The 25,077-nt window shown below is 34.6% G+C and overlaps 3 protein-coding genes across 5 annotated transcripts in view; 1 reads left to right on the top strand and 2 right to left on the bottom strand.

The window, feature by feature from the left end:
- LOC106099377 (alkaline phosphatase-like) overlaps nt 1–999 on the bottom strand; it is a 31,349-nt gene extending 30,350 nt beyond the window's left edge. Inside the window, exon 1 of the mRNA XM_013277909.1 lies at nt 922–999. The gene's annotated coding sequence lies outside the window, so the exon portion shown is untranslated. The remainder of the gene's footprint in view (nt 1–921) is intronic.
- A 3,532-nt stretch (nt 1,000–4,531) lies between these two features.
- On the bottom strand, nt 4,532–10,961 carry LOC106099243. Of its 3 annotated transcripts, XM_013277712.1 has the most exons (10): nt 10,688–10,961; nt 10,417–10,580; nt 10,151–10,347; nt 9,561–9,740; nt 9,147–9,318; nt 8,618–8,792; nt 6,796–7,423; nt 5,564–5,679; nt 5,202–5,311; nt 5,023–5,105 (listed from the first exon to the last, which is right to left on the bottom strand). In XM_013277712.1, exons 1-9 carry the CDS (start codon nt 10,877–10,879, stop codon nt 5,270–5,272), a joined length of 1,866 nt encoding a protein of 621 aa, XP_013133166.1. In that variant the 5' UTR covers nt 10,880–10,961; the 3' UTR covers nt 5,023–5,105; nt 5,202–5,269. The 3 variants fall into 3 exon arrangements, with proteins under 3 accessions (XP_013133165.1, XP_013133167.1, XP_013133166.1); XM_013277711.1 differs by lacking the exon at nt 5,202–5,311 and having other exon boundaries at nt 4,532–5,105; XM_013277713.1 differs by lacking the exons at nt 5,202–5,311; nt 10,417–10,580 and having other exon boundaries at nt 4,532–5,105; nt 10,688–10,780.
- Nucleotides 10,962–15,999: 5,038 nt separating this feature from the next.
- On the top strand, nt 16,000–20,912 carry LOC106111990. Its single transcript, XM_013294219.1, has 2 exons — nt 16,000–17,031; nt 20,781–20,912. The coding sequence occupies exons 1-2, from the start codon at nt 16,000–16,002 to the stop codon at nt 20,910–20,912; spliced, it is 1,164 nt and encodes a 387-aa protein (XP_013149673.1).
- The last annotated feature ends 4,165 nt before the right edge of the window (nt 20,913–25,077 follow it).

Here is a 25,077-nt window from a genome sequence, read left to right as displayed (position 1 = left end):
CATTTATAATTGTATAGTTGTAAAATTTTCCTTTAATCCGAAGAGTGCATAGCCGTTCACTAACTGGTTTAAAATCGATAACTAATGGCTTAATTTTCCGGTCAACTATAAAGCCCGTTCCGAAAATGTGATGCTCCTCATGGCAGCTGTAATATGTATTAAAATGCGGCTTTTCTATTATTCCCTGTCCTGTCCACCTCATTTCCTGTATTGCTGTTATGTTGGCGCCGTGTGTTGTTAACTGTTGACATAGTAATTTAAGTCCAGCGTCTCTGTATAGAGACCGCACATTCCAACTACATAGTGTAAAATCATGTACCGTTTTAACATTACCAGGTCGTTTTTACGACACACACAGGAATATTTTCCGGCGAATTCTTTGCACGCAGCAACTATTTTTATGTTCATCGGGTTATTTTAACCACCTTAAAACATAAATCTTAATAGTTCTACTCGCTTTATTCCTGAAAAACTATTTAATACAATAGACTTGAAAAAAAACTCGTAAGCATTACAGTACCTACTTTCTTTAGAAATGTTCACGGTGGACATACAGGTGAGCCCTGAAATTGTTTATGACAGCGAGAAAGAACCTAAAATACTAGACGTACAATAATACTCACCAATCTTTAAATATCATACTGAATTAATTAGACGCACAGATCTTATAAACGTGGCGGGTTAACGTATGGGGGCTAAAATACAGCTATACTATCATTATAACAATGTTTCATAGTAAATTTATCAAAATCCTACATATACTCGTATATGTAATGGGATATATGTGTTTATACCTTTTTTATTATTTTCTTCATTAAATAATAAAAAGAAGCCATGGATTTCCGATTGAATAACAAAGTACTTAATTTTAGTGTAAATGACGATGTGTGACATAATTTACTAAATATTGCAAATACTCACTCAAATCTAGATACTCGAATATAATCCAAAAAATATGTTCACACAAATCACGTCTTAATTTTTATTCATACAGTAAATAGGAATTAGTTTTACAAACTTTTAAAGTTTATCATAACTAAATACATGAAATGAATACTCAATTATAAAATATTGTTCAGAATGCACGTTGACGAAAACACTTTTTAAACAAACTGACGTAACTATTTGAAATTTTAAAAACTAAAAAATTAAATAGCGATATCTGAAACAGAACCGCATATCGCGAACCTGCAGAGCAAACTGACGTGTAAATACAGCCCTTATACGCATGCGTCAGGACCGTACTCGTGTCTTAAGTTTCACAAATAATAATCGAGCCCTGCTTAATCATAAATTGGTTTAGTTGTTCGCTTAATCCTTAAACTATTCGTTCTGATTATGGACTTATCTAGTTGCGAGAAGAGGTTATCATCTATCTAATTTATTAACGTTTCACATCACTTCAACTTCTTATGCAATGAAAAAAACACTATTGAAACACATTATTTGAATATGGTAAAAATCACTTTTCGCGCTATCTTGTTTAAAACTTTTCTTGTAAGTTTTAATTTATAAATACGATGTTAGCGTTCACAAACGTTCACAAAGCGTTCGTAAACACACACTACTTTAATGAAATGCCCTACACTTACGACACGCTTTAGGTTGTATATTTAAATAAATTGGAGAAATAAACGTCTATGTGGGAATGGGAACATAAAGAACAAGCTGCAAACATTAAGGACGCGAGGTTATTATGGTAACGGTAATTTTGACATTTGCAATTAAGAATTTTATGAGGATGAAGCCCCACGGGAAGAGCTAGTTATAAACATTGCGCCAAATTATGTTTCGGTTTAATTAGGTACGAGTAAGTAGAGAAAATAAGAAAAAGTTGTAAAAAGTTTGGATCAGAGATATATGTTATCAAAAGAAAAAGTTTTAAACTATTAATTTAACAGGGTATGGTATATGAAGAAAACTTTCCGACAAATCAAACCTGATCCATAACTTAATATTACGTCAGCGTCTACGCTACAGAAATCGTACAAATATTTCCTTTTTATAATATTAGTATTGAATAGATAGTTATATGTAGATATACTATATATTAGATATTGTGATAGTATAGACGAGCTGTTCCCGTGCGAATTCATCTGCATGAAATTATAAAAAAAACTCTTTTTAATTGCAAACGTCAAAATTCAAATGCACAAATGACAACAAAGGCCATTGACATTGGATAACAATTACCGTTCCCATGGCAACCTTGCTACCTTCATGTTGTCAGCTTGTAATATATGGTCCCTTTTCCCACATGAAGGTTTATATATTATTTCTTTGCCTCCTAAGGGATTATTCAAAAATATGCTGTGAATGCTGACATACTACGCCACGAAGTAGTGTATAAGCATAGTTTAGTGTTGACTGTATTAATTTTTTTTCTTACTGGTAAGTCTAAAAGAAAGCAAGCGCCTAATTAGTGTATTTTTTTTATATGAGAAGAGGGCTAACGAGCGGCGGGAACACAAAGGAGGTCAACGACGCCCATGGACATCTGCAACACCAGAGGAACTACAGAGGCGTTGCCAGCCTTTGAGGAAATTGTAGGCTCGCTTCTTGAAGGACCCTAAGTCGCATTGGTTTGGAAATATCTCCGAGGACAGACCGTTCCACAACGCGGTTGTGCGGGGCAGAAAGTCCCGCGAAAATCGCACGGTTGTGGAATGCCAGCCATCAACATGGTGAGGATGGTACCTAGCGGTCTGTCGTGTCGTCCGATGACGAAACTCGGCGGCAGGAATCGTTCCAAACAACTCCTCGGAACACTCCCTGAACTGCACGTCACTCGATATATCAACGCCGAGAATACCGATACTGGCTGTGGCAACCAGGGGAGTGTTCTGAAACCGGAGATTGACGACGAAGGGATCTTTTTTAGCGGTAATGGCGCATACTTGTGTCTTTTTAGGATTGAAATAGACAAGATTTTGTCGACCCCAATCCGAAACTTTACCCAACAGGGTCTCCAGCTCAGACACAAGTTTATTCCGGTTCTCATCGGCAGAAGCCCGAGAAACATTAGCGCAAGCCGTGTACAGTGTTATCGTCTGCATAACAATGAATGCTGCGTATTCGCAGCATGTCATTGATATGCAAATGAAACAGGGTGGGAGACAGTACACAGCCCTGTGGGACTCCAGCATTGATTGGTTTCAGGTCAGAGCATGCACCGTTGACAACGACCTTGATGCTGAAAATCCAGGCGCAGAGTTTCTCGTGCAGCCCGTAGGAAGGCAACTTCGAAAGGAGTACTTTGTGCCACACCCGATCAAAGGCCTTGGTCACGTCCAAACTAACTGCCAGAGCCTCACCCTTGTCCTCGATTGCATCCGACTATCTATGCATGAGGTACACAAGAAGGTCTCCAGCTGAGCGACGTTGACGGAAACCGTACTGACTATCGCTTAACAGCTGGTGCTCCTCCAGGTACCTCATAAGCTGGCAATTGATGGTCGTTTCCATGACTTTCGAGAACAAGGGGGTAATGGCAATCGGTCTGTAGTTGGACGGATCCGAACTATCGCCTTTCTTTGGGATCGGGTGTATTACGGCAGTCTTCCATGACTTCGGGACTATGCCGATGGAGTACAGGAACCGGAACAGGCGCGTTAAAACCGGTGTCAACTCAGGAGCGCATGGCCTAAGCACAATGGGAGGAATACCGTCAGGCCCACTTGTTGACGTCGAGAGATTGCAGTGCCATACGCACTGATCTCTGACGAAACTGTATTTCCGGCATAAAGGTGTCACCGCACGGGATATTCGGCGGTGAAGCACCTTTGTCCTCCAGTAACTATTGTGTAACTTAACCTTTGTGCCGCCTTTAACAAAATTTGTGAAACTTTTTTTTATTCTCATAAAATAGGCACATCACATTAGGTTTCTATCAATTTTACATTCATGGTTAGATGACCTGCTAAAAAACATCGATTACAGTGAACAAATCGATACAGACATCAAACGTATAAGATTTGAATTCAATCGTTACGACAAATCTTTTTCGTTCGATTTCTTTGTAGGATCTTTAAGCTACGTATTTAAAAAGTAAATGGCTTAAAAAGGAAATGGCAACTCAATTAGGCACCTGGCACGCACACGCATCAGACGAAACGCGGAATTGTTCCTACTTCACACCTAAATTCTGTGTGGTCGAAGTAATTACACCACGATTTGGCCCGGCTTTCCATTTCATGCTAAGATTTTAAAGGTCTCTACCACTGTTAATAAAACTTTCGCATTTATAATATTAGTAAAAAGTAAGACATTTTATAGAAATTTTAAAAATGTTAAGTAAAAGAGAATATACATGCGCATTTTATTTAATAGACATAATCACAATGAAATCTCGTACGGCTAAACACACTCTCGTAAAACAACAAAAATGTCGATTGGTTTTCATAGTTATCAAAAGTAAAAAAGTGATTAAACCTATATCTTTGTAAAAGCACATATAAACGTGATATAAACCATTTTTAGACAATACAACCACGAAAGAATACATAATGGTGTGTTAATGAAAATGTTTACTTGGAAATACGACAAATATTTTATTTCAATTTCGTTATTCCCGGTACAAATAGGATTTAATTAATGATTAAATCTATTTATTTTATATTTAAAAGCTAGTTTTTGAATAGTATTCACAGTAATATACTTTAACAGTAAATTTCTATATAAATTAATGTAGATGAAAAGTTGGCCATAATAGATAGTAAGTCACTTGCTTCGACCAATAGCGTTACGTTTTAGAACTCGGCGAAGGATTTAAAAAATACACTTCTTAATTATTAAATTTCGCTACTAAACTTTATTACTTTAAAGAAAATATTTATAGATATGTTTGTATAGTAATAAAGGATACAATATAAATTAACTTTATTCTACTAAAAATGGTACTGGTTATTTTTCATAAGTAAGTATAGGGATTCCAAAAGTTTTCAGTCATTTTTGTATGTGAATAAAAAATCTCGAGCTTTATAGGATCGTAAAGGTGCACACAGTTCAAGTTTGAAACTTCGCAACTCTGACACAGTCGGCATTTCGCGACGGGACGGAGTTTTCTTTAATTTACCAGATATAACTTGACTTATCTTTATCATTGCCTTAAACAAAAACATAAAATAAGGCAAAAATGCAGTCAGAACGATGAAAAATTTATTAAACCCATCGGTGCTTAGCAGAAATTAAATAAAACCTACATGGGCGACAATATAAATGCAATTGCCACATCCAATGGTCAAAATATGACGCTTTCAAGGTGACATTGTTATTTCACAAACTGTTCGGGTGCCATATGGTCCTTGTATACCTACGGGACATTGTGATATTGTTTTAATATTGACAGATATTCTTGTCGGTCTAGAAGCACTCTCTGCTACATTAACTACTAGCTATCATTAGCATCAAGACTGACTACATCGAGCAGTCAATAAGCGCAGTTTCAAGTGGCATCATTTACTTTCGTTGTCAAAAAACGCGAGCGAACAACATTAGTCCGTCTGAAGTCTATGCATATCGGCCCATACTTGGCAATGATTAGTATAAAATGTGTAATGTTTACCATTCTAGAGGGCAAAGGTAGTACAGGAAGAGCGTAGACTGGAGGGCAAGCCAACAAAGACGATAATGACACACGCATTTTTAATACATCGAAAGGCCTATTCGAAGTAACCATTTCTGGAACAAAAACATGTTATGTTATCAGAAAGAAACCGAAATCTATATGAAATGAAATGTCATTACACTTCTTTGTTATGTATAGCAATCTCGGTATGTTTTTATTAATTAAAAAAAAACGAATTACGCTTTCGGCTACATATTTTCACGCTTAAACTTAGGGGGTGAGTAAATTGGAAAAAATTGTTCTGCGAGATAGGGACAAAAACCTAAAAGCCAGAGATGTTGTCATGATAACCTAAATTCTCAGGCAACGATAAGGGCCGATTTGTTATTTGAATTTTGCCATTCACAATAGAAACTTTTATGGAATGTAAACAATACTTTAAAAGTTTTATTTATGTTATGTGGATGAAGCCTATAATAACAGCCATTGCAATATCTATATGTACTAATTTGAATAATGAATTCACTAAAAGTTAAACTTTCTACTAGGATTAAATCAATTTATAAAATAAACAAACAGAAAGCATTGTTGTAAAAACAAAAAATGATATATGGAAATACATATGAGAAAATAGTCATTAAAAAGGAACGGACGCTTCAAAGCAGACTCAACATTGAACATAATATTTTTTGTCTTCTGTAGAAATATAGAAGATGTATTGTAATACATTAATTATTTACTTATACTTATATACTTATTACTTATCTATATCTATGCTCTATACTAATATAATAAAGCGTAAACATATACTACTTTGTGGCGTTGGATGTCAGCAATCACAACATATTTTTGAATAATTATCATTTCAATATTGGGGGTAAATAAATTGGAAAAAAATCCTTAATGTGGGAAAGGGACCATAAACTACAAGCAAGGGAGTCAATATCAAAAGCCTTCGTTGTCATTTGTGCATTTCAATTATTATTGAAGAGTTTGAGAAATATTAACAATAAAATAAAGTTTTTACAATTTCATGTGGATGAAGCCGCATGGGATAAGCTAGTTATGGGATAAAGCAAAAGCAGACGTAAATAAAAAATGTACTTTAATTAGCTACTTCCGACAATATTACCTAATACTGGTGATTCTACATTAGACGACAAAAGCAATAATGGTGCTACCCTTTTGGAATTTCTTTTAAATAATATATATTGAAAAAAAATACGCACCTGGATAAATTCTTTCCAAATAGGTATCTGAACTTGAAAAATTGCATTTAACATTAGAAGAATAACTTTCGATTTCTTCCCAAAGTTTGACGATATCTTTATTCTTTTCACCTTCCACGAAAATGAACTGTTTGTCACCGGTATCGAGATAAAATCCTGTTAAGTAATTTTCTTTCGTATGTATTACTTGATTAATCTCTTCAATGTTTTCTAAGACATCACATGCTACTTTTGCGTTTTCAACTAACACGTAGAGTCGAGAAAAACATTTCGATAAGCTTATTTCACATCCAAGCAAACCAACGGATAGTTCAAGCATCATTTGCGAATTAAATACAACATGCGGTTGAAAACCAATCTTGTTCTTGTGCATACTTATATCATTAACATAATTAGTGCAGTCACTTTTTAAATTCAAAAATTCAGTCTGTTCTGGATACAAAGAGAACTCTCCAGATATGACTTTATTTGATCCTTTGGACAATTCTCGGACATCAATACGAGTGCTTGCTATAAATAAATCGTCTTCAATATCAATATTTAAAGAACCAGAAGAAGTACCATTCGATTGGGTGCTAAAAAAATTTTGTAAATTCTCTTTCTTTTGAATTCTTCTTAAACCCCGCAACTAAAAAAAACATTTTTTTTATTGTAAAAACTGCCCACACATTTTCGTAGATAACCTGTCTGTGTGTCAGTACTACGTGTACTAAAAAAATCAAATTTTTAATAAACCAAATATGTGTGTATCTATGATCGAGTAATCTTTGGATGTTCCACCTTATAAGCTACTAACTGATCCAGCGTGGCTTCATTTGTCGTTGGTAAACAATTACCGTTGCCATACAGTCGTGCTTCCATAGTTTCTAGTTTTAGTCCTATTTTCGCATGGAAATATTTTCCAAAACAATTCACCCCTAAATTAAATGGTGTAAACATACATAGCCAACATATTTTAACACCATTCATTAACTAGACTGTCGTAAATGTAAAGCATTTTATAAAAAAAAAGATTTATTCAAAGACATCAGACATATGTAAATAACAAAGAAATGAGTGTTCACGCTTTAATATATTGATATATTAAACAGTCGTTGAAGCGTATAGTACAAATTGAGACGAAGACGCGGAATAAAAGTTAATAGGATGCAGTTTTAAATATGTTTATACGATGTCGGTTAGTGGTACACGACTACTAGATTTTTATTACCCCATTGTTCGCACAACTTACTGCTACTCAATTGGTTATTTATAAGACGTTTGTTTCGTTGTAAGGAACAAGGTATTTTTTTGAAAGTAGAAAACCGCTGGATTTTCACTACTCTACCTACGTCTTATAAAAATGTAAATCAGTAAAAAAGTCAATCTTACTAATCTTACTAATATTATAAATGCGAAAGTTTAGATGGATGGATGGATGGATGGATAGATGGATGGATGGATATTTGTTAGCATTTGTAGCCTAAACGGCTGAACGGATCTCTATGAAATTTGGCACAGGTTTAGAGCACAGTCTGGAAGAACACATAGGCTACTTTTTATCCCGGGAATAGTTACGGTTCCCGTAGGATTCATTACTTTAGTTTTTTATGTTTACTTGATCATTCTGCAACGGTTCAACATATCGTATTAAAATTGGACACAGATATAAAACAAAGTCTGGAGTACACATGGGATAAGCTTCATCCCCGAGAAATGTCCGGTACCCGAGGGATACGTAACTTTTTGTAATTTATATAGTTTGTATGTTTTCCAATACCACGCGGACGAAGTCGCGGGCAACAGCTCGTTTATAATAAAGTTTCTACAATGTTATATTTACCTGGACATCAACGCCATTATCCATTAACGCATTGAATATATCAACAATTAACGATTTTTCAATCGGTATGACGTGGTTATCATTAAATTGATATTTGGTGTTTGTCGTCACATTAAGTAACACGGAGTCATGTTCTGTTTTTCCCACTTTCCAACGTGTATATATTTGATGAATACTGGATTGAAATAGATAATACTGTATTTGTAACATTTATTTACATTTTTTTTTAAACTTAAAGAGATGTTATAAATCGCAACAGCTATGTTCCACTTGTCGGATTGATAGTGCAATATTTTTCTACAACATACTCCAAACAATGGATAGAAAATATATTATATATTGAAAGTAAAACATTTTTCAGGTTAATATTTATAATTTATGTCTTAACAAGGATATAAATTATGTGTTTTAAAATCAATGAGGTTATCACAAAAATTAATTAACGAAACGTCCGAAAAAATTTGCAGAAAAACAAATAGGAAGTATTTGAATCTTTCACTAAAATATTTCGAAATAATGAATACTTTACCCAGCTTTTTTAAATTCATTTATTGGTACACCTTCTAGGTTTTTAATATTAACGAACATTATAGGTAAATCGTCTTGTGCCGGCAAGTTGCTAGCACTAACCACAGCTAAAATGCGGCCGTGGAGTGTTGAGCGATGTCCGACTTCAAGTAGTCGATTTAATCTTCCAGACCCTGCAATATAATTATTACTTAAATTCGAAAGAATTGACCTTGTAAAGATTTTGTAAGGCTATGAAGTTATGTAGATAAGTGAAAATTACTGTGTTATGCTAATATAAGCGCGCTTGCGTGCGCTTTACTGTTTATCTTTCTTTTTTCTTCAACTTCGTTTTTTTTTAATTAACGGGTGTACTTTATCGTTTTTAAGGTTTATTTAAATTTGTTAAATCTCTTCATTATGTAATACTAATTACCAGCAAGAATGACTTCTCCGCTTATTTTCAGTTTATAACTTTCAGATTCGGGAGAACTCTTTTTTCCTTTATCCTTGAGATGTGACAAGTCACCGCTACCCCCAATGTTATTGATCTGAAGCTTAGATGACAACATAGTTTCTCTTATGAATCCTAAGATTGCGTCCTGGTGTCGAACATCTAACATTAAAATGTCAGTTTTTTTTAATGTAGAAAAATAGAGTTTATCAAACCCATTATATTTTTTTAATTTCAATTGAGCTATAATTATTATTACAGTAATAACTTAACGTAGACAAAATTTAAACTATCAGTTAAACTCTACAGCCTTCGCACTTCCACTTTTAACTGTGCAGTTGACGTTCGTCGCGAAAAACGTTATAGTTAATGATTTCTTGTTTGCATTGAATTAGATTCTAAACTACTGAAGCGATTTAAAAAATCCTTCGCCGTTAGATAGTTGCATTATCCTTGACTTAGTACATGCGAAAATACGTAATATTTACAGACTGGTGCAAAATTTTTCTCGCATAAAAATCTAAAATTACACTGTAAAGTGATCTATTACTTATGTTATAATAAATCCGAACCTGATACTAATAACGGAGTATCGAATTCTCCATCAAAACATGAAGCTGGGATGTGTTTTATAACATTTTTCCAAATCGAATTTATAATTGATTTAATGACACCATCGTCTCCACTCTCTACAATTTTACCAAAATATCGCAGCTCACCGAACTCTAGAGGTGGTATTAATACAAAGAAATCTTTGTCATTTCTAGCGCTGGAAATAAAAAAAAAACTTTTACGATTAAAACTATTTTTTAATATTCTATCCTGGTACCAAACTTACTTGGAACCTAACGATCCAATACCGATGGTAGGTGCAATGACAATCTCTAGAAAACGGAATTCTTCAACCTTTACTGGAAATTTATGTCGTATCGTGAAAACCATCCAAAGCTTATTAAAGAATTGCCAAGTTCTCACCCAACCGTATTTGTTCCCACACCATATCTTTCACAAAAATAAAAGTCCCAGTGATAAAAGCAATGGTATTGTAAATTAGAAATATTAGGAACATTAACAGTTATAAATGCATCAAAAAACAAATAGTTACATACTTTACCAGCATTCGGCCACATCAGAACATCTACGTCATACGTATATCCTTGATATAAGTTATAGTGAAGCCTTAAACCTTGGCTACAGGGGCCCAGTTCCGTCCAGTCCGCACTAGTATTGTCATGCTGAGGATTTTCTTCATTAAGTACGACTTCTACCGCAAAGGTAAGAGTGAAGCAACTATTCGACATTTCAAGAGGAAAATATAAAAATTGGAACAACAATTGCCCAAATCTGAAAATAAATATTAAAACGTAGACATTCTTTGTTTGTTTAATGTTTAAATCCTTAAATTATTAAATACGTTTTAATGAAATAAAGTGGGTATTAATTAAAGATTTCTCCTTGTGTATAAAAACAACACGGAACTAAAATAACTTTAATACTATTTTTATAATTAACTTTATCAAAAAATAATTTGAATGAAAAAATCTGGGAAAACTTATGACAGAATTGTAGATCAAAGAGTATGTAAATTGTAGATAATATTCTTCCCCTCTGACAACGTCAAATGATAATAACATGATGTCATAAATATCAATTGAATGTTGTATACAGTGCCACAAGGATATTGTGGCACCTTTTTGACATTGACAGGATGGCGCCTCTGAGCATTTAGGGTTACCAGCAAGGTAATATGTCCGCATTAAAGGGAAATTATTTTCTTCTGAAAACGAAAACGCAAGTTGTAAAGGAAGTACTTGTACCTTACAATGTAATTAGGAAATGCCTCAGACATCGTTTGTTGCTTAGAAAGCTCTGTAGTGAAAGAATCTTTGTAGCAAACTTTTAGCAATGCAGTCTTTTGAGACAGTTCGGGATGGAATAGTCTTAACATAATAGAAATAGTCTTACTTAGCGCTTATCTACAGAATAATAGAAATCTTAATTATTGTTGTTTATAATCAACGCACAGAACAACTATGTGGTTAGTTTTTGATACATTAATGAGTACACACAGTAATTTCCTTAATACGTAAGTAAATATGAAATTAACGTCAAGAAGGCCATACTTCCAGGTGCACAAAACACTTTACAATAAAGGGTCGGTCACTGCAATTTGAAATAGGGAATAAAACAACTTTCAGCAAAATATTTTTAAGTCAATTAGTATATAACACATTTATTTTTATTACAAATTAAAAAAATATGCGTCGCCTTGAGAGTTAGGGAATGTCTTGATTAACAAATGATAACAAATTGTGATTGCAACAGACACAAGATGATTCACATTTTCAAATGTAATTACTGGACCCCCCTACTTCTTCTCAGCGATAAAAATATCCCCCACTTAAAAAAAACTCTCTTGCACTACTTTTAAACCCTTTCATCACTTTATTTCATGGAATAACATTAAAAAGCCACACAAGATCCGTAAAGTAATGACGGGAAGTGAACTGACAAGCTATGTCATTATTACCCTGACATTAAATGTCACTTCTTATTGCCGGGTGCCAAGAGATTCATGTATATCTATATAGGAGTTAGATAATTTCTTTAATCAACAAATGGTTGCACATGGTAACACTTTCATGTTCAAACAGAATCAAGTTTAATTCTATTTTCAAATGTAATTGGATCGCCCGGCTTCTTGTTCGCGATTTAAACACTTTAATCATGATGTTTTCATTAGATAACATTAAAAAACAACACAAAATTCGTAAAGTAAACGATACGAAGTGAACTTACTTAATTATATCAAAACATGACACCAATATCCTAATATTGAATTAAAAAAATTGAAATTTTTTAGTTTACAAAATTGCCGGGTGCCGAAACATTGTAAAACATAAATTAATGGAGTATTTATTATTTTCCAAATACAATGTTAACCTACACAATATTTTTCGTGTTATAGTCGACATCTTTTCTAAACGAACATGTTTGCACAATTCACCAGTTTAAAAAGTGAGCCTGGTAAAAGAAAAACGTAAAGGTCTCTCGGGCTTACCTTTACAATTATAACAATCTCACCCAAGCTTGCATAAAGAAAAAGCTTTAATTATAAAGTCTTCTAATCATCCATTTGCCTTAACAAGTCCCATGTGAAAGAAGATTTATTTTTTATTTAACTACAGTTTTTCCTCGCGGATTAATAAACATTGTAATAAATATAACCTTTGTTTTAATGTTAATTAGTTACAGACAAAAATACAAATCTTATAGCAATTAAAGCATGCATATGGGGTTAATTGAGTCAGTCTTATTAATCTTGAATTGTTACTACATAGTTCTCATCTATTAAAAACTTTTACAATGGTAGTGTCCGATTTAACATCTTAGCACTGCAGGGCCGGCACGCCCGGTGTAATACCACGACCACACAGAAGACAGGCGTGAAATGGAAGCAATTCCGTGTTTCGTCTGATGAGTGTGGTGCCGGAGGCCTAATTTAAGTCCCTTTCTCTTTACCACCCTATTCTTTTAAGGAGAGGATGGGAAGGGAAGTGGATTTGACGGAGGAGGAGATGCATAGGAAGGGCAAACATCCTCTGTATGTGCGTCTTCTCCTCTGTTGAATAAGGGTAGGCAACGCATCTGCAATTGCGGATGTCTATGGGTAGCGGTCGTTTGTCACCTTATATTATAAAAAAAAACTTAAAGTGGATATGAAAAGTAAATTTCCAGATGATAGTAAAAAGAGTAAGTACATTTTTTTTTAATTAAAGTATGCTAGTTGCATAAGAAATTTTAAAATCTAGAATTACATTGTGAAGAGAAAAATTCAAACTGTTAGTAACTAGCCCTATTTTCATCATTCAAATATTGGAATATTTCGCAATTTCCCAAGAGAACTGAAAATTGTCCTTGCTAGTCAAATTCAGTGCTCGTGCGATTTAGGCGTCTATTCAAATTTAAATAAAACCAATTTCTATGTTTTACTGATAGACACAATTTGAATTTTATCCTACGTTGTTTAAAAACATATATTTAAGAAATAAAACTGACATACAAAAATCCTTGCCCAATTTTTACTGTAAATTAATAAATAATTGAATCGTACATATCCCATCTATATCTTTTATCTATTATTTTATCTTACTCATATTATAAACGCGAATGTTTAGTTGAATGGATGTTTGTTAGAGTTTGTAGCCTAAACGGCTAAACGGATTTCGTTGAAATTTAGTATAGATGTAGAGGATAGTCCATTTAATTCCACGCGGCCGGAGTCACGAGCGAAAGCTATGTCTATCTATACATATAATATAATTTGATTGTCTGTTTATAACATTATAAGAAAAATTCCTGATTTCGGGAAGATGATGGATGTGCGTTGCTGATAACGAAAATCGCATTTATAAATTTTTTATCTGTCTATCTGTCCGCAAGCCGCGTTTGTTTCGAGTAATCTACGACGGCTTGGCCGATTTCAACCGAACTTTCACTAGACGGGCATATTATAGGTTACTTTTTATTTCAATATTGCGTGGACGGTAGTGCTATACAGTGGTAGTGCCCGCTTTAACATCTTAGCACGAATGGACCGGCACGCCCGGTGTAATACCACGACCACACAGAAGACAGGCGTGAAATGGAAGCAATTCCGTGTTTCGTTTGATGAGTGTGGTGCCGAAAGGCCTAATTTAAGTCCCTTTCTCTTTACCATCTTTTTCTTATAAGGAGAGGTTGTAAAAGGGAAGTGGATTTGGCGGTGGAGGAGATGCATAGGAAGGGGAAATATCCTCTTTATGTGCGTCTCCTCCTCCGTCGTATAAGGGTAGGCAACGCATGTGCAATTGCGGATGTCTATGGGCAGCGGTCGCCTCGCCATTTTGGCGGATTCTAGTGGCCGCTTGCTCGTTTGCCACCTTATGTTATAAAAAAAAAAAACGAAGTCGCGGGCAACAGCTAGCATTTAATAAAAAAGATTTTTGGCAACATTAATTGAACCTGGTCAAAGGTATAACTCTAACAAATTAAAAACCACAAGTTAATTAAATCACAATAACAAAATTTACCATATGGAATAACTTTACAAACCAGTTGTTTCTTAGGACGGGTGTACACGTGAAAGTAGCTGGCTCATTTGCATACCAGATGCTGGCAGTACTGGTAGGAATCGAGGGGGGTACGAAACTTGACTAAGATTCGTCTCGTCTCATAAGATCTCGTTGCCATTTTGCTAGCATATCTGAAGACATTGTGCTAGTAGCTGGCGTGCCAGCTACTACGCTTTACTGACATCTGTTTTTCCGCCTTTAAGTCAGAATCCTACGAAAAGTTTGATACGATGAATTCGGAAGTTTAAAGTATTACAATACTCTGCTTAATTTGAATATCTTCTCCAACATGTGCTGAGTTTCGCTACTCTAATGAAGTAGAAGTGTTTCTCATTTATAATGTCGACTGAATAACATTAAAAAAGTTAAATATTTAGTACAATTTCGACTTCGTCACAAGAGGACCTCAGTGGCAAATTCATCTAAGTCCATTTCGGTGTATTAGAACTACATAAAAACATCCAACCATATAAAGATTCGCATTTGTATATATGAACAAGATGTATATAAAAGTATTGAAATGAACCAGTAGCGGTGAACGATATTATCACGAAGAAAATACTAGAAAATAAAACCTCAAGCTCACTTCGGTGAAATTCAATTATTTTCATGGTACACTGGCTAACTGCAGCATTTGTAAAACAAGCGAAATTAAGTTTCATTGTTTGCACAATAAAAACTGTTTTGCAAACCGCGACGAGCAATTAGCCTATTTTACGTACCTAGGGTCTAATCAAAAAAGTTGTTTTGTATCTGTGTACATATTCCGACATTTCAGGGTAAAAGACGAATCGAATGACATCTTATTCGTCAAAATCGGTATGGATCTACAAGGGTTTTTTGGCATCCGGCAATAATAAGAGCTCGCATTTTCAGTGTAATTTGAATTCGATATGGTGTACCTTTAGAATTTCTAAAAATTATTAAAAAGGAATAGTCAAAAAAATATTTTTGCTTACTCTATTAACTATTAATTTCCAATAGGGAATATGCACGTGCTTTTTTTCTTTTTTTAAACGATTCTACTTGTTATAAAATAATCAGAAAAAAAAATTGACGCGAAAATATTCAACCATTGGGCTAAAAAAGTCAAAGACGTAAAGATCCAAGACGACGAGATAATGGTCAGCTTTGATGTTGCATCCCTCTTCACTAACGTGCCTGTGTCGGAAACACTTGACATAATAAAGCAACACCTAATTCAGAATAACTTACCGCCTGGGTACCTTGGTTTAATAGAATGTTGCCTCGGGAGTGGCTATTTCCTCTGGAGAGGGGATTTTTATTTACAAATAGATGGAGTTACAATGGGCTCACCCATAGCGCCAGTTGTGGCCAATATATTTATGGAGAATTTCGAGGAAAAAGCGTTGAACTGTGCGCCAATTAGACCTAGATACTGGTTGAGATACGTGGACGATGTGTTTGCCATAGTTTCCAAACGGGGCGTAGGGCAACTACTGGACCACCTGAACGAAATGCATCCTCGAATACGGTTTACGACGGAGGAGGAAAAAGATGGAACCCTTCCTTTCCTGGATGTACTAGTGAAACGTGAATCGAGTGGCAGCCTGGTGCATACAGTGTTTAGAAAGCCGACACACACTGATCGTTACCTGAGGGCGGACTCCCACCACCATCCGTCGCACCTATCGTCCGTGCCACGCACTCTCATTAATCGTGCACTTCACCTATGCGATCCTCAATTCCTAGATACTGAATTGACACACGTACGGAAAGTGTTAGAATGCAATGGCTACAAATGGAGACAAAGTTATAGGATAGCAAACACAACTTGTAAGACACGACCGCAGATTGTGGAGCGAGTACCGGCATATTTACCGTATATGCGAGGGGTGACGGACAAAGTTGGACACCTGTTACGACGCAAGTACAGTATCAGGACAATATTCCGCCCCCTTACGCAGATAAGGAGAATGTTACGTTCGCCAAAAGACCGCACTCCCCTAGACTGTCCGGGCGTCTACGAAGTTCCGTGCGAATGCGGCAAAAGCTTCATTGGTGAAACGGGGCGCAATATTAACACCAGAGTCTCTGAGCATATCCGTTACATGCGCAAACTGGACAGCAACACGTTGGCGATTGCAGAGCACGCCCTTACCACTGGAGCACCTCACTACATTAGGTTCGACCGTGTGAAAGTCTTGGCTCGCGACAAGAACTTTGTGTCACGTAAGCTTCTTGAAGCCATTGAAATCAACCGTCGACCTAATTTCAACAGAGACAAGGGTTGGTCTCTGTCTCCTACGTGGGAACCCTTATTGCTGAGTACGAAGCAGAAGAACGACGACAATGGTGTTGAATACGTAGCTGACATAGTCAGTACGTTTTGCGCCCCGTTTAATGTCAACAACATCAACAATGACTCATCAAAAATCGATTCATTTTTGTTATTCTTGGTACAAATAAGTGGTAATTAATTAATCTTTTCATTATTTTTCTATTTTAAAGTTAGTTTTGATATCGTGTTTACAGTATAATACTCCAAGAGTGAATTTCTATATAAACTAACGTAAATGAACTGTGTATTGATAACACAGCGACTCCATATTAGATAAACCACTTGCCTTGACCAATAGTGCATTTTAGAACTAAGAGAGGGAATTTAAAAAAAAATACACTTTTTAATGATAAAATTTCGCCACTTAATCACATTACATTAAAAAAAACTTTGCAGAAATGTTTTTTATAGTAATAAAGTATACTTAAAGAAAGTTTGGTACAATTTGGCGTCATATGCATATTGCCTATTGCAGTGTCCAAACCCCTCCGGTACATTTGAATCACAAAAATGATCTTAGTGTTTATTTAAAAGCATAACATGGCTTTTGGAATGATGCAGGTTTAACCATTTGGTGAAATTCTTCGCCATTTTGGCTGCGACGTAGCTCAGTTGTTTGTATATGTTGAGACGTCAAGCGTCATTAAGCTCGCTCGCTACGTCTGCTCGGAATTCCAAAGATTATTTCAACTTTTTTATTTTTCGCATACGTTGCTTGTTTTTATAAATGTTTAATATATATAATTAATAAATACATTTTAATCGTAGAATATGTGCAGGGTTTCCTTTTTTTATATATATGACGCAATTAAAATATGGTGCCCCTTTTTTTTCTAGTGAAGTTTGATCTATACTATGGAGTTAAAGAACTACTAGTCAGATCATACTTGTCACTTAGAATATAACATTTGAATTATAAAAAAAAGGGTGAGTAATTAAAAAAGGAAAGCTAAATGAAAGTAAAACATTTAATTTTGTTTTAACATTAGCTTTATTATTTCAGTTGACAAGTAACAATCGTCAATACGTAGCCATTAGCAAATTAGGAAAAACAGAACCCTTTCCTAATTAAGCCTTTGCTTACAGTTAAGGGTTTTCCTTCCAATTATACAGGATTATTATTTAGGGAAGGATCACATGGTGGAGGTAGAGGACCTCAATAGTTATCGGTTGAGCGCAAAGTATCTTTTAATGAAAAGAAGTTAAAAAACTTCTTTTATAGACTTTTTTGAAAAAAAATATTTTCATATGTTTTGTACGAAAATTACAAGAGTTTGTTGCCCTCGACTACTTCATATAGTTCTTTTTATATGAATAAAAAAAACCAAACCGACTTCCAAACAAAATACACTAAAAAACAAAACATTCTCAACAACTTTATGTTGCAAGGTTATTTATTATTTCTATTCCTGGAAATAGTAATAAACTTAATTTACAAATTAATTACTTATAAATGAGCAGACGTAAAAGCTGGTAAGAAACTACTTATAAAATAAAACTTAAAGGTCAATTGTTAGATTATTGCAAACTAGCTGTGGCCCGGGAGTTCGTCTACGCAATATTAAGATAATAAAAGTAGCTATCTATGTCAGCTACCCTTCAGTGAAAGTCCTGTCGAAATCGGCCCAGGTGTTTTGAAGATTATCTGGAACAAACACGGCTTGCGGATAGACAGTCAGACAAAAAAATTTAAATGCTATTTTCGTTATCAGCAACGCACATATATCATCTTCCGAAATTTGGAATCTTTTTTTTGATATTATAAACAGACACTCCAATTTTATTATATACGAGCTGTTGCCCGCGACTTCGTCCGCGTAGTATTAGAAAACATACAAGCTATATAAATTACAAAAAGTTACGTATCCCTTGGGAACTGGACATTTCTCGGGGATGAAGCTTATCCCATGTGTACTCCAGACATTGTTTTATATCTGTGCCAAATTTCAATAAGATATGTTGAACCGTTGCAGAATGATCGAGTAAACATTAAAAAACTAAATTAATGAATCCCACGAGAACCGTAACTATTCCCGAGATAAAAAGTAGCCTATGTGTTCTTCCAGACTATGCTCAAAACCTGTGCCAAATTTCATAGAGATCCGTCCAGCCGTTTAGGCTACAAACGCTAACAATCATCCATCCATCCATCCATCCATCTAAACATTCGCATTTATAATATTAGTAAGATATAGATACCGTTCAAATGTTCGAACTACAGAATTATTAGAAAAAAGTCCACGAGAAAATGTAAATAGCATGCAAACGAATTGGGAACCTCCTTTTAGAAGATGACTTAAAAGTAAGTAATACATGGAAATGCTTTGCTTGACAAGCATTAAATATTAGATAACCGATTTAAACAAAACATTTCCATTAAGATTTTATTATTTTTCCAAGAGTACTGTATGTTTTGTCATGAACATGCTTATTTTATATTACTTTATGCATTATGTTACTTAAAAGATACAAACGTCAGACGACGACGGGAAGAAGTGGCCGATCATCGGGCGAGAACGGAGAGGCAGGCCGCGGCGAAAGCCCTGGCTAGCTAAACGGTGGATTAACTGGTTCAGAAAGCCGAAGTCGCCCGCTTTCGGCGGAAGACTCGAGGCAAAGTCCTTTCCCGGAACGAAGAAATAGAAGCAGCTCAGCTGCAACAAAAGGCTCAAGAGAACTTAAACATGATCACGATAGTGGCAACCAACTCCTCAAATCCTAAGTGGACATTTCTATGGGCCCTATAAGATGCTGCGGCGTCTATGAAAGGTGCTGTGGAAGTCCTGAGGGCCCAAATATCTCCTTGGTATTTATTTATGCATCCCCCATAAATGCATTATCCAAACTAGAAAAAAAGGCTTACTCTCCTCTAACTTAGGGTAGACTCCGAGCCCTTAGATGGGGACATGTATTGAGCTGACGATGATGGCACACATTGTACTTTTGTTACCACACGTTATTAGAAAAAAGCTTTATGTTTATATAATTTGACCATGGCTACTTTTAAACATTTTAGACATATTTTATACGATTAAAAACTTCATCCGAACGAGGAGTAAAACACCTATTAAGTACGAAAAGTAAGTTAAGTCATTAGTATCTATGTATGTCTTATGAAATCCTCGCGTCATTACACGAATAGTTAAAGTTAATGTCGGCTTAATGAGCAGTCGCATACTACGGATTTAGCCTAAAGCTTTTATTACTAATCTCCGATTTTTCTTCCGACAAGACGCCTTCATCATTGTGAATAAACTTTGCAATTACCATAGATTATAATCATTCCCATTTAAGCCCGAATGACGGTGAAAGATCTTGCGTATTAAGGAAAACCGCGATTATGATGGGATATTTTTTCAGTTAACATCTTACGAGAATTTCTCGGCAGCGGTGAAAATTTGAATTTTTATTAAAGTGTACATGAAGTAAAAAGTCTGAGAATCCCCATTACAAATCAATAATTTTATATAACATTTTAATCAGCAAAATTGTCCAAAATACACCACGTCCTCGCCAACGATATTAACTTTTATGTTTTCATTTCTTTGAGGTTATAATTGGCACTGCTATTTAATAAAAAGAAATACATTTTTATTAACTAAAAATACAGAGAAGGTTCTATCTTAAACTAATTTCTTCTGAAAAGTATTAAACGTTATTATATTGTAATCTTAAAAATAATTTAATTAGTTACTTTGAGCCACACCAATAACTTGATAAATCACAGGATTATAGTTGGCCCATTTGCCTGACTTGGACGAAGCAAGTTACGATGTAACATTATAGGGTTATACGAAGTCCGAAGAGAGAAGAGGATACGATGATCCTTCTAAGTCCGGCAACTTATTCTTTAGAGCAACTAACAGTCCCAATATAGTGCCGGGTTTATCGTTCACAAGTCCAAACCAATGTAACTGATATTGCCCAAAGAATTGTAAACCTTAATCAGCGATTAGTTAACCACATTGCCCGTAAATCGGACAGCCGGTGGATGGTGGCTGAAAATCCTCGAATGGCGGTCAAGGAAGGGTCGAAAAGTACCGATGACATGGTTAAAGTTGGGGGAGAGCATTCGGGCGGCACGAGATCGTGCACTGTGGCAATCAATGAATTAGGATGATCATTTTATTCAGGCTTACGTTCAGCAGAGGCAGTAGGCAGTAAAAACTATTTATAAAATTCTAAGATTCCATCCCGTAGGAAGGATTGTAGTTCGAGCCTTTACAATAGCATACGCATTGAAATAAGTTTATAGATAATTAATAACACTTCTGTTGTCTTATGCCATCTTATAAGCTCTGTGAGGTATTAACAATATAAATTCAACAACACCTTATACGATGTTACAATAAAGTAAAATTCATACAAAATAAATATTTATATAAACAAAAAATATAAATTTTAAGACTCACTGAAAAGTCAATGAAAGTAATGAGGGATAAATCGTTATAAAAATATAATTCACCGTCTCGCCGAAGAGATCTAAACGTCAAGGATTTCATTCGTATATTGCATCGTTCATCACGTATCCTAACTAAGTTAAGCCCCGGAACATCGCTATTTAACATATAATTTTAAGTATAAATATTTTACTTAAAAACATCTAGGTAACCGATTTCGTAATAAATGAAGGTAATTAAAACTTAATACAAATATTTAAAAAAATCACTATGAGTTCGGAGTTTCCGTTAATTAAAAAACTGAACTCATTCTCATTCAATGTGAATACGCGTCAGATTCTAGTTAAACATTTCATTCGTCAAACGCCCGAGCCTATTACTCGTAGTATCTACATCGCATGATTTATTTCTAGGCCAACCAGTGGAGAATGCTTATCGGCCTATCACTTTTGATTCACTTGTTCGTAAAGTTATATGGTATTATTATAAAGTTATATATGTCACAATCAGAAGAAGAAATCAATTTGAATTTAAGTCATAATTTTCTAATCACTAGCGCCGCCAAGCGACTTGCTAAAGTACTGGAATCATTTTGAAAACAAGAGAATTGAGTTTGACAGGTGTCAGACCGAACTCATTCTTTGTTCTAAGACCCGACTCTCACTAATATGCTCTTTGTCTGAAAATAGGGATCGTGGCGAGAACATTGTTTGAACGATATGACCTTGGTAGATCGATGATATCCTGACTGAGGAGTATTGTGAATGTATTCCTGGAATCCGACTTTACCCATGGCCGCCCACATGTGATCTCCAGTAGTAGTAATTCTGATATCGTGCTAGCTCAAGCCGACATATATTTATAGTTTATGACATATTTAAAGTTATTTACGCTTGTAATAATATGCAGTAACTAGCTTTCGCCCGCGACTCCGGCGTTGAATAAAATGAAAACAAAAGTGAGTAGCCTATGTGTTCTTCCAGGCTATCCTCTACATCTGTACCAAATTTCATAAAAATCCGTTCAGCCGTTTAGGTTACAAACTCAAACAAACATCCATCCATCTATGTAAACTTTCGCGTTTATAATATTAAAGGTTATCTTATTATTTTACGGCTTATTACTCACAAAAAGTGGACGTGAGTAATAGCCGTAAAGTAATTAGTTATTAAATGTCTCACGAAAGTTTAAATAATTAAATAAAGGTTATCGCTTAAATTTAATTTAAATTTTACGTTTAGGTTTCATAAAAACATATTGTTATTGTTATTTTTCTATGTACGTCGTGTAAACCTATAATTAAGACAAATTATCTGCAGTAAAAATGGGTATGTGTCATAATTTTGTCATGTTGGTTTTTCCCAATAAATAAATAAACCCTAAAAGCGTCAGGATAGTCAAGTTAGTCTTGAGTTAAGATTGTGTATTTAGTTTTGAGCGAAAGAAGTAAAGGGATCGTAACCTTCATTCTATTTGTGTTTTTCTTTGACAAGTACCTGTCTCTTTTACGATTTAAAGGTGAATATCGTATCCAGATAAGTGGTGAGGTTCCGGAAAAACCGCAAGACGCTGTTACAGATACTGTAAGGAAACCAATATTAAAAAGCACAAAGATTGTAAGAGCCTCATTATTTTTTACCCGTTATAAAATACCTTTTAGCTGTTTACCCATAATACTCAATTTTTATTAGGTCGTTATTAAGTGACTAAAGGTAAACCACAAAACACAATAAAAATGTGGATAATCCTATGAAAATTTATTATGAAATAAAATTCTTTTCTGTTTTTAGAATTTAACGATATGATGGTTACTACTAAGTTACTGCATTTTTTGCATAATATTTTCGTGTTCATTGTATCTTTTATTTCGTTGTATGACTTTTTATTCTAAAAAAATCCTGGAAATCATTTTTATTTAACCCAAATACCGAACATATTCCGAAAAAACTTTTGTAGTTACATGCTGAATAAATTGAAACGAAATTGCGTTTTCAATATTTTGTAATTGACAAAAAAGATATCGGACAACTGTTACGTCGTGCGACATCTTGATATCACAAAGCGTTCCAAATATGTAGCCATTTATCTGTTCCTGGTGAATTGATAAATAAATACGTTCAAACTAAGACTAACGGTACGAGGAAAATACATAATTGTTAAATAAACAACACCTGTAACGAAAGGATTGAAACATATAAAAGTCGACAGTAAAATCATTTTCCGACAATAAGCGGCAAAAATAGGACGCGCGGAGAAATAGTAAATCGTGTTTTTTCGAAACTATGATGTTGTTTAATATTCTACGATGTTATATTATCAATTCCACGCATCTTTTTGTCATAAATTTTGAACAAAATCTCTAAGCAACTATCATTGTTATTTCCTTCTTGCCAATTTATTTTTAGTTAAAATTTCAGTGAATTTTGACCACTATTGCTAGTGGATTAAATATAGTCAAGTCCCCTTAAAGAAAAAAAGTCTACAACACCTAAACAACGCAAAACTTTGCGACGCCCACGATGCGAATTAAACCTTAATAGTTATTAGTATAAGATGTAGGTTATCCTACATTTTCGTTTTAAAATACTTGACTTAGATTCCATTAAATGCTACGTGTATTAAATCTAGACGAGAAAAACTCACGGACCCTGAGAATTATAGCGGTTTCAGCTCCTAAGTTCCCCTCTACATTCGTGGTGACCCACTTGCATAAGTTTGTTTTCATTTGTCCTCGTTTTTGCCGTAGATGTAGTCCGACACTTTGATGTATGTGCCGTGCCGTGCCACCTGCCAATGTATAGGTTAAAGTTAATTTTAACTCAACCTATATAAATACAAGCATACAAATTTAAATCAAAACTAACTAGACTAACGAAAGAAACTGAAGTGGGTAATGCCACTAATAATAAAAATACTTAAAAACCATACTCTAAAAACATTTTTCTTAGTACGTACATAATACTAATAGATCAGAGAACCAAACAGTGGCCATTCAGTAACAAAAAAAGAACCATACAAATTAAATCTCTACCGGAATTTCTATTAGATATATTCATCCAATATTAATATTTTTTTTTTATCAGTTCGGAGAAACGATCTTTGATTTTATAAATTTTAATTGAATATTGTGTCATAACTAGGTGACGTATTTACTCTTTGTATTTAGGAAAAAGTATTAAACTTATTGTTAATATTTTATAAAAGCATTCCTTGAAATATTATTAATATTTTATTTGTACATTCTAGGAGATTAACATTGGTTTCCCAGAATGTCTCTAGATGGACTTAAAGACCTCACTATGAAAAGGAGCAGCTTCAAGAGCCAGTTAACTTCATTTGTCAATTACTATTACTACACGGAATTAAAACCACCGTTAGATTCAGTAACCCTTAAGAAATTACAATTGCGTATAGGGAGGATTGAAGCGTTATGCGATCGCTTTGACGAGGTACAGTTACGGATTGAGTGTTTAGTTGACGAGGTTGATGCGCAATATGTTTCTTGAGAGGATTTCGAGTCTTAGTATTATAAAGCATTATCAAATGCGCAGGACCTGTTAGCTGCATGCAGCGATTCGCCGTCATCTGATATTAAAATGCACTAAAAACAAAACAAAATACACCAAAAACAAAATATTCTCAAAAAAACAGTACACTAAAAAGTAACGAAATAATTCCTTGAA

The sequence above is a fragment of the Papilio polytes genome, unplaced genomic scaffold (genome assembly GCF_000836215.1).
Source record: "Papilio polytes unplaced genomic scaffold, Ppol_1.0 DF824135.1, whole genome shotgun sequence".
Lineage (NCBI taxonomy): Eukaryota > Metazoa > Arthropoda > Insecta > Lepidoptera > Papilionidae > Papilio > Papilio polytes.
Note: the sequence above shows the minus strand (reverse complement) of the source record. Positions and strands in the feature narration are given on the sequence as shown.

Excerpts from the sequence above, each read along its gene's own strand:
- LOC106099243 (XM_013277711.1), bottom strand. The coding sequence starts at position 10,879 with ATGTCGAATAGTTGCTTCACTCTTACCTTTGCGGTAGAAGTCGTACTT. Across the intron at positions 9,741-10,150 it reads TACTCCGTTATTAGTATCAG|ATGTTCGACACCAGGACGCA; the intron begins GTTCGGATTTAT and ends TTTTAATGTTAG. Across the intron at positions 5,106-5,563 it reads TACCTTTGCCCTCTAGAATG|GCAATGATAAAGATAAGTCA; the intron begins GTAAACATTACA and ends TTTTTGTTTAAG.
- LOC106111990 (XM_013294219.1), top strand. The coding sequence starts at position 16,000 with ATGGGCTCACCCATAGCGCCAGTTGTGGCCAATATATTTATGGAGAAT. Across the intron at positions 17,032-20,780 it reads TTGAATACGTAGCTGACATA|GGTTATACGAAGTCCGAAGA; the intron begins GTCAGTACGTTT and ends GTAACATTATAG.